Below are 15,174 nucleotides of genomic sequence, written 5' to 3' on the forward strand. Positions count from 1 at the left end.
ATGGAGAGCAGCTGTGAGAGGCCAGGAACGCTCGCTGGTGAAGGTACAGCCGCAGTAGCAGACCCAGCAACAGACCCAGGGTTGGAGGGGTCAAAGAGAGGAATTGAAGCTTGGTACCATGAAGAGAGCGTAAGAGAGGCTATTGCTGAAAGTGCAGTCCAGTTGCAGCAAGAGACCCCAACAATATGGTATTGGCAATGCCAGTACCATGGGACGACCACCAAGGACAGCAGCAGTTACGGAGTGGAGCCTGCCTGAGCCTACAAGACAAACTACTTGTGCTGTGGCAAGCTCTTAGGAGGAACCCAAAAGATTGTGAGTCCCAGAAGTCTGATTTTGCTTTTTCAGACTGTGACTGTACCCTGGTTTCTCCTTCTTGAAGTGAGGAAGTGTAATTAATTTTTTATTTTACAGTAGCCCACAGTTGAGGGACTTTGAATTTTTAAAGAGGGTTTTGAGTTTTATAGAGACTTGATTTTTAGAAACTGATATTTTAAAAAGGCCTTGGTGTAGGAGATGATGTATGCTGTGAATATGTTTTATTGCCATTGGTTAATAAAGAAGCTGCTTTCGGCCAATGGTTTATCAGAGTAAAGCCAGGCTGAAAGAGATAGAGAGAGTAGGCAGAGCCACATAGCCACTGAAGATGGACATGCCCAAGCCTTGCAGGTAAACCAGAGCCATGTGGAGATACACAGATTAATAGTTATAGGTTAATTTAAGATGTTAGAGCTAGCTAGAAATATGCTTAAGCTATTGGCCAAACAGTACTGCAGTTAACATAGTTTCGGTGTGATTATTTCATGGTCTGGGTGGTTGGGAATGAACAAGCAGTCTCCCCCTACAATGCCTGAATTTTAAGTGTTTGAATTTATAGCGACTGTGAGCTGTGGGACTTTTAGCCAGGCAGTGGTAGCTAATCCCAGCACTCGGGAGGCAGAGGCAGGCAGATCTCTGTGAGTTCAAGGCCAGCCTGGTCTACAGAGTGAGTTCCAGGACAGTGAGAGCTACACAGAGAAACCCCGTCTCAAAAAATCCCCCCAAAACAAGCAAACAAAAACCCATGAGACTTAAATTTCCAATATATTTTATATTGTGTTACTTATTAATATGAGATCTTGGGGATGAACAAAGATTATTATTAAATATTGTTGCAATAGTGTGTCAAGTTGACAAGGGTCAATCGTTCTGACTAGTTTTATGTCAACCTGACAAAAGCTAAAGTCATATGAGAGTAGGAAGCCTCTGTAAGATTGGGTTTAGGCAAACCTGTTGGGAATTTTCTTAATTACTCCCCAAACTGCTTTTGGTCATGGTGTTTCATCACAGCAATGATAACCCTAACACATCGCCCTCAGTTACTTATGGTCGCGGCATTTTATCACAGCCATAGACAGAAGCCAAGGCAATGTCCTTGAAGCTTCATAGGCTAGCAGGGACCACCCTAAGATTCTCATTTTCTTCATTCGCACCCTGTCCCAGGTCCCACCCCATAAAGAATGAGATACAGGCTGAAGCTCCTTGCCATCCCTGCAGATGGTACAGGCAGAGTTCTGTGCTGACAACAGGGACCTTATCCCACCCCTCAATCCTTCCCACCCATGACCTCCTTCCCTACCTCTCAGGTCTCGGTGCTTCCCCACCCGTGACCTCCAGGCCTGCCCCCTGTGTGTTTGACTAAAGGGAAGGGATTGCTGAACCTGCTGAGTGAGCCCAGTGAGTCACAGGTGGGCTGAAGGGCAAGCAGGCAGACCGAGAGCCAGAGGCTCAGCAGCCATGGCTCTGACCGTGTGTGTGAGGCACATAGCAGGGCTGCCCGGCATCCATGACAGACAAGTGAAGCTCTGCTTTCGGGGTGAGACTTGCATGGATGGTCTGAGGGTTTTTAGAATTGGGAGCCTTGCATTTTCATTCCCTAGACTCCAATTTAAATCCTTGCTATCCCTATAACCTGTCTCCCTCCTTCCCGGCTTCGACTTCTTTCCCTGTTTTCTACTTTTCTTTAAGCTGGCTGGGGAACTAGACACTGGCCCATGGTGGATGAGGTAAATGATCTGTGTCTATGGAGGGTCTGATAAATAACTAGTTTCATTTTTGAGCAGGCTTTACCCAGAAAACAAGGAAAATTCACTGTGGCCGAGAAGCAGATGTTGGTGAGGTCTGTATAGCCAGCTGGAAAGAAGACAGTACATTTTTTGGGGAGGGGGAGGCTCCATACTGGGGCACAAGGGGTCATTCCTAGGCTTGGAAGGTGTGGTCTCCAGAAATGGTGTGAATCTCAGACTTGAAAGATCTGCCCTGGTTTGAGACGTCAGTCTCAACACTGGCGGGATTAATTCTTGATTGGCAGTGAGTCCCAAATCAGCCCTAGACTGAAGTCAACTCCATGTTGGGTGGGGGTTGTTCCAGGCTTGGGAGATCAGTTCTAGAGGTAGCCTCATGTTTGGACTGTTGGGAGTAGACTCTGCGAGGGTCAGCCCAGCATTCAGTTATGAGTGTCTCTCTGTCTCCAGCTGTTTCATTGGCCCCACTATGGATCTCCACTGGCTGGGGAGAGTCTGTCTGTACAGGTGGTCAACTGCAGCCGTGTGTTCAGCCCCAGGTAAGCAGAGCTGGAGGAAGCCAGGGAGTGGCTTGGTGTCAACACCTGGTTAGCTCTTCAGCTCTATGCCTTTCTTCTAGGCCCCTTGGGACCCTGGTGATCTCCCTGCAGCAGTTGCAGAGTGCTGGGCACTTGGTGCTGAGGGAAGCCCTAGTGGACGAGAAACTCCGGGTGTCCCCAGTAAGTGCCACCAGCCCACCATCAGCAAGCCTGGGACTTTTCCAGACAGAGGGTTCGATTTAACTGAGGGGAAAATTTGAGCCAGACAGCAGGGGCAACAAGCACCCCAGCTTAGGCTCCCTTCCGGTAGCCCCTGCCCAAATCCTACACGGGCCAGACAGCAGGCTATTTCTGAGTCCCAGAGGGTGTGTACTGTTGCTCCTTGGATTTGGGGTAGACCCACTTTTTTTTTTTCTTATGGACAATGATGTACCCAGTAGGATTTTCCTGGTATTTCATGGAAGGTTGCCCCTCCTTAGAAGAGGTAGACTTGGCTTTGAATCTCAGACCTGCTACTTCCCACTGGAGAGCCTAGAAGAGTCCAGCACCTCTAAGCTGTTTCCTCATTTACGTAATGGAGAGCCAGGCTTATGTTTTTATTTTTATATTTTTAAATTCAATCATTGGTTAAGTTCAAGGATGATGTTGAGCAATAGGGATTCAACGGCAAGCAAAACCAAACAGAGATTTGCTTTTGTGAAGCTCAGTAGGGGAACCCAGGGGGTCCAACACTGAGCAAGCATCCATGTAGGCAGAAGTGAATTTGCGGCTGGTGGGTGTTACAGGAGGGCTGGTAAGTGTACCACCGATTCTAAGTTTTTTTTTTGTTTTTTTTTTTGTTTTTGGTTTTGTTTTTTGTTTTTTTTTTTTTTGAAACCGGGTTTCTCTGTAGCTTTGGAGCCTGTCCTGGAACTAGCTCTTGTAGTAGCTCTTTGAACTCACAGAGATCCCTGACTCTGTCTCTCGAGTGCTGGGATTAAAGGCGTGCGCCACCACTGCCTGGTCTCTAGTGGCTTAGCTCTGCACTCTGATCTTCAGGCAAGCTTTATTTATTAGATTACAAAAGAAATATCGCTACAGATAAGAGTCCATGAGAGCCGGCCATGCCTTTAATCCCAGCACTCGGGAGGCAGAGGCAGGAGGATCTCAGAGTTCGAGGCCAGCCTGGTCTACAAGAGCTAGTTCCAGGACAGGAACCAAAAACCTACGGAGAAACCCTGTCTTGAAAATCCAAAAAAAAAAAAAAAAAAGAGTCTATGAGAGTATAACCAGTTTGTGACCTAGATGGGGAGGTCGGAAGAGTTTCTCTGGGGGAACAATGCTTGAGTTCAGAACTGAAGGTTATAGGTGCTAACTAGGTAGTAAAGAGAAAGTTCAGACAGAGAAGCCTGATTATGTAAAATCCCTGTGTGCTGTTGGGGGGCTTAGTTGGGGTGCTGAGCAGGACAGAAACCTAGAATGAGATGGAGCTGCAAGAGTTGTCAGGGACCAGCCATGCAGAGCTGTGAAGGCCAAGAACAGAGAAAGAATAGGCTCAAGAGGTAACTTGCACATTGAAATTGATTTTGTTGTTGTTTATTAAGTGTTTGTTTTACAGTTTCCAGGCTTAGATTTGTTTGTTTTTAGTGCTGCTGAGTCCAATACCCAAGCCTTTCTGAATGCTAGGCAAGTTCTCTGCCAACTGAGCTGGATCCTCAGCCTTCAGTCCCTTTCACTTATTTCCTTTTTTATTAATAACTGAGCGAGGTAGTGCACACCCCTAATCTTAGCAGAGGCAGAGGCAGAGGCAGAGGCAGGTGGGTCTCTCTGAGCTCCAGGCCAGCTTGGTTTACATAGTGACTTCCAGACCACACTAAAACGTTGTCTCAAAAAATTATTTTAAGCATTATTTTTAAGATTAATTTATTCATGTACTTTATGTATATGAGTGCCCTGTCTACATGTATATCTGCATGCCAGAAGAGAAAATCAGATCCCATTATAGAGGCTTGTGAGTCACCATGTTTGTCCTGGGAATTGAATCTAGACCAGTGCTTTTAACAGATGAACCATCTCTCTAGTCCCTTAAACATTTATTTTTAAAAAAATAAAAAATTAAAAAAATTATTTAGTTAGTTATTTTGGTTTTCTGAGACAGGGTTTCTCTGTGTAGCCTGGTTGTCCTGGAACTCACTTTGTAGACTAGGCTGGCCTCTGACCCCAGAGATCCAACTGCCTCTGCTTCTTGAGTGCTGGGATTAAAGGTGTGTGCCACCACCACCCAATCAAACATTATTTTTTTACGTGTGAGTGAGCGTATGTGTAGAAGTTAAAAGACACCTTCTAGGAGTCTGTTCTCCTCCTCCCCGTGTAGGTGCTGGTCATCAAACTCAGGTTGCCAGCAAGCATCCTTGAACTACTAAGCCATCTCCCCGGACCGTTGCCCTTAGTTCTCAAGAAGGTTGTGGATACTTTAAAAATAATATTTTTTATTAATTCTATGAGAACTTAATACATTGTATTTTGATCATATTCATTCCCAGCTCTTCTCCTGTCCACCCTCACCCCCTTTCCCATCCCACTGTGAGTTTTCTTTTTCTTTTTTTCATCCCCTGACAATAGTTCAGTTTGCGTTGCCCAACTACTCTTAGGAGCGGGGCCTGCCTTGGCGTGTAGCTGACCTACCAGGGGTCATGTCATGTCAACCTCTTCTAGCAGCTACCAAATGCAGAAGATGGGGAATGCTGACATTATCGGTAGTCAGAGAGGAACTCATTACTACAGACATTGCCCAAAGGGTCTCTGTTTGCAGAGGGCGTGTAAGGCATTGTCCTGGTACTCTCTTAACCCCATGTCAGTTTGAGGGGACCCATGGACACCCTATCTCTTTCAGATCCAGGTGGAGCTTGACTTAAAGTATCAGCCCCCTGAGGGAGCTGCTGGAACCTGGGCAGAGGAGGACTTTGGGACACCCATTCGAGACAGGTAATCTCCTAGAAACTTAAGCAACTGGCCCTGAAGAGAAAAAAAGGAGCATTCTCCTCCTCTCTGGGTCTGCTGGGCACTGTGACCCTGAGCGGGTTCTCACAGTCAGGTCTCACCCTCTCTGTTTCCCCTCCCAGCTCAGAACTGATCATCCCCAATGTGGGCTTCCAGGAGTTGGAGTAAGTATGTGGGAGCTGACTGTGAGCCACAGGGGTCAGTCCAGGGGTTGAGAACCAGTGTCATGGAGTCAGTTCCAGGGTCTGAGATTTAATTATAAGGTCAGAGGTCAATCCTTGCAGTAGGTTTAGGTTCTGAAATTAGAATGATGTGATAGTATGTACCTTTAATCACAGGTGGATCTCTGTGAGTTCAAGGCCAGCCTGGTCTACAAAGGGAGTCCCAAAACTGCCAGGGCTGTTACACAAAGAAATCCTGTCTCAAAGCAAAGAAAAGGAAAGAAAAGAAAAGAATTAGTCCCAGAATAAGTGTGTGTGGGTGGTCAGTCTGGAGGTCAAAGGTCAATCCTAAAATAAGCAGAAACAAGGGATGCCCAGCAACAGGTGACAGGCTAGGCATGACCTTTGAGGGCTTTTCCCATCAGGCCCGGGGAGGCCTGGCTGGAGCGTCAGGCAGTGGCTCTGGCCCGGAAGCTAGCTCAAAGCCTAGGAACACAGGATGACGGAGAGAATGAGCTGGAGCTGGAGCTGGAGGGGGAGGACGAGCCTGACGTGGAGATTTCTGGAGTGGTGTTCAGCCCCCTCAAAAGGTAAAGTGTTCTCACGCCCTGTCAGTGAGTCAGTGTCCCTCACACATGTAAAGCCACGCCCATCCACACCGGGGAATGGGGGAAAGGTGGATACTCTGGCATCAAGGGTCATTCTCTTATAGGCCCAGACATGGTCATAGTCAAAGTCAGTTATAGTGGCTCCCACCAGTTTGTAAAGAAATTTGATTAGGATAGGTTTGGTCAGTGTGAGAGCTCTTAGAACAGTGCTGGCACCCAGCAGATCTCAACCGACTTTGTCTGAGCAAGCAAACGGGTTCAGAGCTCCAAGACTGAGTCAAACTCTGGATGTAGGAAGATAGAGCAGAGTAATCTGAGAGGACTGAGACTCCAAAAGCTCATGATGCAGACCGCATGCCAACAGCAGGCAACTGCGTGTGTGGTGGGCTGGTGAGGAAGGGGAAGTAACGGTGACCCTACGCTTCTCTACAGCCGCACCCCGGGCCTGCCCCGTGGGGATCCCTTCCAGGTGTGCAGAGCCCAGGACTTCCAGGTATGGCTCTTGTGCCATATTCTAAGCCTCGTGGAACCTCCCAGGGTTCTCCCCTTATCCAGGCAGGTCTCACTCTCCTCCCTCTTTTGCATTCCTTACCTAGGTCGGGGTCACTGTACTTGAGGCCCAGAAACTGGTGGGAGTCAATATTAACCCCTACGTGGCTGTGCGCGTGGGGGATCAGCGCCGCGTGACCATAACACAGCGTGGAACCAATTGCCCCTTCTACAACGAGGTGAGCACGATCAAGGAAGAGGGCGAGCCTGAGATAATGGTGTGTGTGTGTGTGGGGGGGGGGTGATCCAGACAGACCTCGTCCCTGGAGAGGGCGGGGCCTGGGTGCAAAGACGCCCGGTTCGGTGACTGAAGAGTGTGCAGGCACCTTTTAGGAAAAGGACCCGCATTTCTTTGCACGATTTCGGGGCCAGCTGAATGAGCCCCTCCACCTAACCTTGCTTCCCTTCTCTTTTCTCACTCATCCCAGTACTTCTTGTTCGAATTTCACAAGACTCGGCTACACCTACAAGACTTGCTGCTGGAGATCACTGTGAGTGGGGAAGAGGACTTTGTCAAGAAAGGGACAATGCCCAGCTGAGGCAGAAATGTAGGTGGCTGAGGCAGAAAGAGCCCCAGGAGTTCAAGGCTCTGCCTGGGCTATAGAGTGGGACTCAAGGAAGGGGCAGGCAGTAAGGACTAACAAAGCACCAGGACTAACTCGTCTCTCCCCAGGCTTTCCACTCGCAGACTCTCCCGTTTATGGCCACCAGGATAGGCACCTTCAGGATGGATCTGGGCGTGGCCTTGGACCAGCCAGGTACTGAACCCTCCTTTCACTCAAACTCAGTCACACACACGCACTCACGCACGCACGCACGCACGAAGACTCCAGAAACTGAACTCCGGTCACTCACCCGTGCTGTCGCTAGTGCACCTCTTGTGAAGGCTGGCCTTCACAAGCTATTCTTTCTCTCTCACAAGCTATTATACTCGGGCTATTCTTTCTATGGGGACAGGCGGCTTCGGCCCAAACCCCAGCCATTGTCCATTGTCCTGAAAGGACTCACTCCTCGTTCTATCCCTCTGTCCTTAGATGGGCACTTCCATCAAAAGTGGGCTCCTCTGCATGATCCCCGTGACACCGCTCGGGGACCAAGGGCTTCGTCAAGATCACCTTGTCTGTGAGGGCACGTGGGGACCCTCCCCTCCCACTGCCACCCCCATGCCCGGGGACCAGTTCAGATATTGAGAAGTGAGCTGGGGTGCGGTGGGAATGGAGAACTGGACGAGGCCTGGCCTGGGGGTGGGTTCAGAGGATCAAAGGGGCTCAGGCTTCAGCTTTACTCCTCAGCGTGGGCTCTTCCTAGGAATCTACACCTGCCCCGTAGAGTGCAGGCTGAGAGGCCATGGGCTCGCCTGCGGGTACGCGTGTACCGTGCAGAGGGTCTTCCCACAGTGCGCACGGGGCTGCTAGGCAGTCTGGCCCGTGCCCTGCATGACCAGCACGTCCTCCTGGACCCCTATGTGCGGGTGAGCTTCCTGGGACAGCAGGTAAGTGACTCCGGTCCCTCTATGCCACACCTCAAGTTTTTTAAAAAAATTATTTGTTCAAGATATCTTCATTTGCTGGGCGGCGGTGGCGCACGCCTTTAATCCCAGCACTTGGGAGGCAGAGACGAGCCAATCTCTGTGGATTCGAGGCCAGCCTGGTCTAAAGGCTAGTTTCAGGATAGGCACCAAAGCTAAAGAGAAACCCTGTTTTGAAAGAATAAGAAAGAGAAAAAGAAAGAAAGAAACAAAGAAGGAAAGAAAGAAAGACGAAAAGATATCTTTATTTACTCATTTTGAGACACGGTTGCTATGTAGCCCTACCTGGCCTGGAATTCAGAGATCTACTTGGTAGGATTACAGGCTTGCGCTACAGCGCCTGGCTATTTTTTTTTAAAATATTTATTTATTATTTATACAATATTCTATTTGTGTGTATCCCTGTAGGCCAGAAGGGGGCACCAGGCCTCATTACAGATGGTTGTGAGCCNGCTACAGAGAAACCCTGTTTTGAAAGAATAAGAAAGAGAAAAAGAAAGAAAGAAAGAAACAAAGAAGGAAAGAAAGAAAGACGAAAAGATATCTTTATTTACTCATTTTGAGACATGGTTGCTATGTAGCCCTACCTGGCCTGGAATTCAGAGATCTACTTGGTAGGATTACAGGCTTGCGCTACAGCACCTGGCTATTTTTTTTAAATATTTATTTATTTATTATTTATACAATATTCTATTTGTGTGTATCCCTGTAGGCCAGAAGGGGGCACCAGGCCTCATTACAGATGGTTGTGAGCCACCATGTGGTTGCCGGGAATTGAACTCAGGACCTTTGGAAGAGCAGGCAGTGCTCTTAACCACTGAGCCATCTCTCCAGCCCCGCGCCTGGCTATTTTTATTCTTAGTTATGTGCATGCAGAACTATCTGTGTGGTGTTCTGTGCACTTGAGTACAGGTGCCCACGAAGACCTGAAGAGGGTGTCAGACCCCTGCAGCTGGAGTCACAGATGGTTGTGTGCGGACTAGGAACCAAAAAACAAACAAACAAAAAACCGCTCCCTGGAAAAGCAGTTGCTCTTAACTAACCACCGAGCCATCTCTCCAGCCTTTATAATTTGTTCTGTGTATGTGTATGGGTGCGCTGAGTGCCATGCACACGTATGGAGATCAGAGGACAACCTGCAGGGACAACCATACAGGACCTGGGGACCAAACTCAGGTCATTACAAAACCATCTTCTGGGACTCTCACTGACCCCTTCCACCCGACTTTCCTTCAGGGTGAGACTTCGGTGCGTGGAGAAGAGGCGGCGCCCAAGTGGAACGAGCAGTTGAGCTTTATGGAACTCTTCCCGCCACTAACGCGCGGCCTTCGGCTGCGTGACGACGCGCCGCTCGTGGATGTGGCCCTCGCCACGCACGTGCTGGACCTGAGGCAGATCTCGAACTCTGGCCGCGCGGGTGAGCATGACTGGCCTGTGTGGGGCACCATCTGCCCTAGCTCACATCAGCCCCTCAGAACAAAGACCATCCTTAAAACACGGGCGCCCTAGGCAGAACCATCCACTCCCCAGAAGGAACTGTTCTAAGCCAGGCTCCTCCTTCCGACCACGACCCCGCCCCTGGTTTTACAAGCTTAAACACAGTGGCTGCTCCAGGCAAGCCTTGCTGTGTAAGGACCACACTGAAATCTGAGGCTTCAGTATCCACCATCCAGCACCCCAATTACCACATCAGTAGTTCCGCCCCAGCCTCAGCTCTCCCTAAAGCCCAGAGAGGTCCTCGGTCTGCTACTGTTTGTCACAGGTCCGTGCCCTCCCCCCCCCCCCCCCCCCCCCCCCCCAGGATACAAAGGTATACAGTCCAGAACAGTCTTCATTTACCCTGTTCTCCCCTCCAAAACCTGTTCTTGTCCTCCACAGCGGAGTTTAAGCCCACTTTCGGTCCAGCCTGGGTGCCCCTCTATGGCTCGCTCCCCAGTGGCAGGCTCTGGGATGGTCTTCAAAGTCTCAAAGAAGGCACTGGGGAAGGCATTTGGTTCCGGGGCCGACTTCTGGTAGCTGTGTCCATGGAGGTGTTGGAAGGCAGAGTTGAACCTAAGTCCCCCCAGACCACACAGGGGTCCAGATTATCCCGACTCGCTGGAAAGAAGAAAAAAAAGAAAACCAAGCAGGATGAGACACCGGCTGCCGTTCTGCAGCCTGTGGATGCCGGCGCCCGTGGGGATGCCCCTGAGATTCCCAGTGCAATGGAGGTGGAGGTGGAGGAGTTGCTGCCTCTGCCAGAGGTGGGGGTTGTTGGTGCCCCTCAGCTCTGGGCCGGTAAATCCCCTTCCGAGCATTAGACATCATGATGCTGTTTCCAGTTTGGGGACGTGGATATGAATTTAGTGTATGTGCAAGTGTGTGCTGATGTGATACATGGTGTATATAGAGGGAGTGGGCCAGGGAGAATCAGTCCCCTGGACCAATGTATGGGGGAGCTACCAGGGGCCAAGGGGGAGGTACAACACTCCCAGAGCCCCCAGGACCTTAGTTGGAATCTTTCTGTGGGCATTGTGAAGAGCAGACTGCTCCTTGGGAGGGCGGTAGCTGATCTAATTCTCGTTCCTAGCATGCCCTGGCGTCCTGTGAAGACTTCCTGCTTTTTGCAGTGGTCTTTGAGGCCACCATGATTGATCCTTCGCTGGCCAAGCAGCCCATCAGCTTGGAGATTTCCATTGGTGTGTGACCTAGATGGGCATTGAAGGTCATGGGATTGAGAGTGGGCCCTCTTGTTTCAGACTTTAGGCTACAGGAAGAATGGTCAGCTTCAGGGATAGTGGTGGGTTCTGCTCTTACTGAGGGAGAGGCTGCGGAGGAGGAATGCATCTAACCCTTAGTTCTGACCTTCTGACTTTTGGTCCTCTGCGGGGTCAGGTCATGCAGGACGCAGAGAGGAACAATTGGGCCAAAGGACAAGGACTGTCGAAACTCAAGATAGCAAACTGGAAGCTCAACCTCTCCTGGGATCTGAGGACAGAGGGTCAGGACAGGAGGAGGAAGAGTTGCTGGGGACACCTGCTCAGTGGCCTGAGCCTGTGGATGGCAATGGGTGAGTGATCCGAGTGACTTGTCAGAGGGTATAGACAAGCCCCCAAGCACTCAGGATGCCCCCAAACCCCTCCCTTCTCTCTGTTTGGCCCAGCCCATACCTATGCTTGCCTCTGCATCACCGAAAGCCTTGTCTGCCTGTATGGAGCCGCTGGGAGGATTACACTTGGCGCCTGCATTGCAGCAACAGTGTGTGCAAAGTAGCAGAGAGGCTGGTGAGAGCAAGGTGGCCCCCGAAGGGAAAGGCCTAGCCACAGGGCACCCAAGACTCAGCTTTGGAAGGTTCCAAAATAGACACGAACGGGGTGGAGCTCACACCTTGTTGGTGTAGGACCAGGACATGGGTGGACAAGGCTCAGAGTTTCCAGGCAAACTGAGGGGAACAAAATTGTGGGAGCTTGGAGAAGGGTAGGTGGAGTGATGGACGGGAGTGGAGACAGAAGGGTTAGAGAAACCGACCGGTGGTATGAATGGGTGGGGTATGGGTCAAGGACCCCCAAGACTGACTTCTGCTGGAACTCACACAGGACCAGGGCCTGCAGGAGGTTGAGAAGATGCAGCGCAGGTCCAGGCTGGGTGCCTGCACACGACTCAAGCAGACTCTGGAAGAGCTGGTGGCTGGGAGCAGGTGAGCTGAGCTGAGGCAGTCCTGGGAGCTGCCGATCCCTGGCCAGTCTCGGGATGGGCAAGAGACTCAAGGTGGCTGTCTAGACCAAGGGTAGTTTCAAGCTGCATTTATCCAGCACCTACAGAAGAAAGAGAATGAGAAGTGTCCGTATCAATGGAGTGTGATAGAGATCAAGGGGTGTTGGGCTCCTACAGGCTTAGAAGGCTTCTCTCCTCTCCTATGTCCTGAGAAAGGAAAACCTTACCCTCATCCATCCAGCCTATACCTGGCCAGCTTCTGCGCCCATTTGTTGGTCCTTCCTGACTCATTGCTTCCCCAGTTGCCCCTCTGTGATGCTGAGTTAATCTTCCTCCACCTCCTGCATTAACTAGTTCTGCTGTCATCCGACTCTCCTCATCCTTAACTAGTCCATTCCCAGTTTGACTAGTTGTTGCTCTAACCACATGAACAAGTTCTAGTCATTTTCACCTTTCACCCACACTGCTAGGAATTTGATAACTTGCCCCAGACGCTTGAGCCCCTATCTGACATTTTCTCAAGAGTTTTCTCTTCATTCAGCAAACACTTGTGGCACTTGCTATGCCATGGCAGTGACCATGGTTTCTTCTCTGGGTGACAGGAGGGAGCCACTGAAGGTCTTGAAATTCTAATTTATAACTTCAGAAAGGAAGAGTGGGAGAGAGATGGTGGGAGAGAAGACAGGATTGCTAAAAAAGGCGTTGTAATAGTTTAGGAGATAGGAGATGAACGGAACCGTGCAATGGAAATGAGGTAAACAGATTCAAAGGAGGCTGGGCATGCAGCTCACTTGCCCAGCATGCACAGAACCCCGGGTTCAATCCCCAGCACTGCAGAAACCAGGCATGGTGGTGCATGTGTATAACCCCAGCACGTGGGAGGTAGAGGCAGGAGGATCAGAAGTTCAAGGTCAGCCTCAGTTTGAGACCAGTGTTACATACACAAGATCATTGTCAATAGAAAAAAAAAAACCATAAAGAGCCAAGGGTTTCACAGTTGGCATTTGCAGAGCATGGCTAGATGTACAAGACGGAAAAATGTGTTCAGTCACAGATCTTAGTCCAGTATCTGTGAAAAAATATTTCTCCAAAATGACTTAAAGAAGAATTATTTTGGGGATACAGTTTTGGGGGTATAATTAGTTGCAGCAGGGAAGGCATTCTAGCAAGAGCAGGACACAGGTGACCACACATCAGGAAGCAGGGGTGACAAACGCGTGGGGGCTCAGCTCACCTTCTCCATTTTATTCAACCCAGTACCTCAGCCCACGAGACAGTGATACCCACAGTTCTAGCGGGTCATTCCAGCTAAACTTACCCAACCTAAACTGGACAGTGGTAGTGCACACTTACTGTAATCCCAGCACTTGGGAGGCAGAGACAGGAGATCTCTGTGAGTTCAAAGCCAGCCTAGACTTCAGTGCTAATTTCAGGAAAGCCAGGGCTATACAGAGAAATCTGTCTTGAAAAAAAAAAGTGTGTGTGTGGGGGGGTGTTGGAGAGATGGTTTTGAGTTTAAGAGCACTGACTGCTTTTCAATTTCCAGCACCCATATGGCAGCTCACAACTGTCTGTAATGCCAGTTTCATGGGACCCAATACTCCCACACAAAAATATACATGCAGGCAAAACACTAATGTTCATAAAATAAATTAGAAAAAGAAAAATTTTAAAAAGGCATGTTTACATTGAGATTGTTTACAAAGTACATCTGGCCTCTTTCATAAAGATAGGTACTGTTGGCTCAGAGAGAGTGCCCAAGATTTTGGATCTAGGGAGATTGACTGGGATGAACATGCGTGTGGGTATCAGGATTGGTCTGGCCCTATGATAACACAGAAGTGACTTAGGCTGTTGTAAAGTACGGGTAACATCTTTCATGAGGGTGGGTTTTAAGGCTTACAAGCAATGCTCAAGGTCTTAGTGGGGAAAGGGATGGGATAAGTAAAATATAAATTCTGGGAGATACAGACAGAGCCTGGCGCATCAGACAGCAAAGGATCACCAGATTGTAATCTACAGCTGAGAACCTCATTCTGCTGAGGAGCTAAGTGATGTGTTTGACTTTCCCCGGCTTCCTCAGAGTTTATCTGTGTGCACAAAGATGTGTTACTCTCTGTGATTTATGGAGGAGCAAAGAGGCCAGTGTGACTGGGGTTGTCCTTCATTGTTCAAGGAGTGTTTAATGAGGATGGAGATAATGGACCAGGTGTGCCGAAACTTTTAGGACATTTTTAGAGTTTGGTGTTTTGCCCTTAGATGAGAAGCAGCTGCAGTAGAACAAAATAGATGGAAAACGGTTGACAGCATTGTGGGTGCTTCTGAGAATGTTCTGTGGCGTGAGGGTGAGAACAGCAGCCGTGCAGTGAGGAAGTGACAGCCTGAGCGGGAAATGATGACCACTTAGCCTGGTGATCCTGCAGGAAGATGGGAGAAGTGGTCAGATGCAGGATGCTAGTGTATACGACCATATTACATGCATGTAGTGAGACATTAAACTCAGCCTCATTCATGCTAGGTATGTGCTCTATTGCTGAGTCACATACCCATCCTGATTCTGGATTTTTTTTCCTGAGGCAAGTTCTCTCTGTTATGGAAATATTAAAGCCCTGGATGGAAAGGTATCCTGGCAGTAGGAAGCAAAGAAATACCTGCAAGTGTTACAGCTCAGAAGGGAGAGGTATCCTGGAAGTCTGAAGCCAAGGATTACCTACAGCTCTGTCCCAGTGGGAGACGATTCCCCAATCAAGTTTTACAATCCTGGCTCCAGGAAAGGTTTCCCTAATGCAAGTGTAACAACTCTGCTCCAGCTGGGTTGTCACAGTTCTGCTCTGTTCTCTCAACAATTCTTCCCCGCAGTACAACAATTCTGCTCCAGCCGAAGCGTTACAGCTCTGCTCTGCTCTGCTCCAGTGGAAGTTTTTAGAGCTCTGTGTGCTAAGGAAGTTTCATGGCAGAAATGTATCAGTTCTGCTCTGCTCCAGATGCAAGAGCTGCTACATTTTTTCTTTTTCTTTTTCTTTCTTTTTTTTTTTTTTTTTTTTTTTTTTTTTT

The 15,174-nt window shown here is 49.2% G+C and overlaps 1 protein-coding gene across 1 annotated transcript in view; it reads left to right on the forward strand.

Annotated features, from left to right (window-relative positions):
• Positions 1-15,174, forward strand: part of LOC126506969 (fer-1-like protein 4) — a 35,299-nt gene continuing 20,125 nt past the window's right edge. The window contains 19 exon segments of the mRNA XM_050151003.1: positions 1-129; positions 2,514-2,602; positions 2,683-2,782; positions 5,475-5,566; positions 5,704-5,745; positions 6,168-6,332; positions 6,783-6,843; positions 6,947-7,078; positions 7,328-7,390; positions 7,573-7,657; positions 7,934-7,978; positions 7,981-8,092; positions 8,208-8,391; positions 9,664-9,844; positions 10,306-10,670; positions 10,997-11,105; positions 11,302-11,476; positions 11,570-11,690; positions 12,003-12,103. Coding sequence (XP_050006960.1) covers positions 1-129; positions 2,514-2,602; positions 2,683-2,782; positions 5,475-5,566; positions 5,704-5,745; positions 6,168-6,332; positions 6,783-6,843; positions 6,947-7,078; positions 7,328-7,390; positions 7,573-7,657; positions 7,934-7,978; positions 7,981-8,092; positions 8,208-8,391; positions 9,664-9,844; positions 10,306-10,670; positions 10,997-11,105; positions 11,302-11,476; positions 11,570-11,690; positions 12,003-12,103 — 2,351 coding nt within the window.

This window comes from Alexandromys fortis, unplaced genomic scaffold, assembly GCF_014885135.2.
Source record: "Alexandromys fortis isolate MF-2015 unplaced genomic scaffold, M_Fortis_MF-2015_v1.1 scaffold_27, whole genome shotgun sequence".
Taxonomy (NCBI): Eukaryota; Metazoa; Chordata; class Mammalia; order Rodentia; family Cricetidae; genus Alexandromys; species Alexandromys fortis.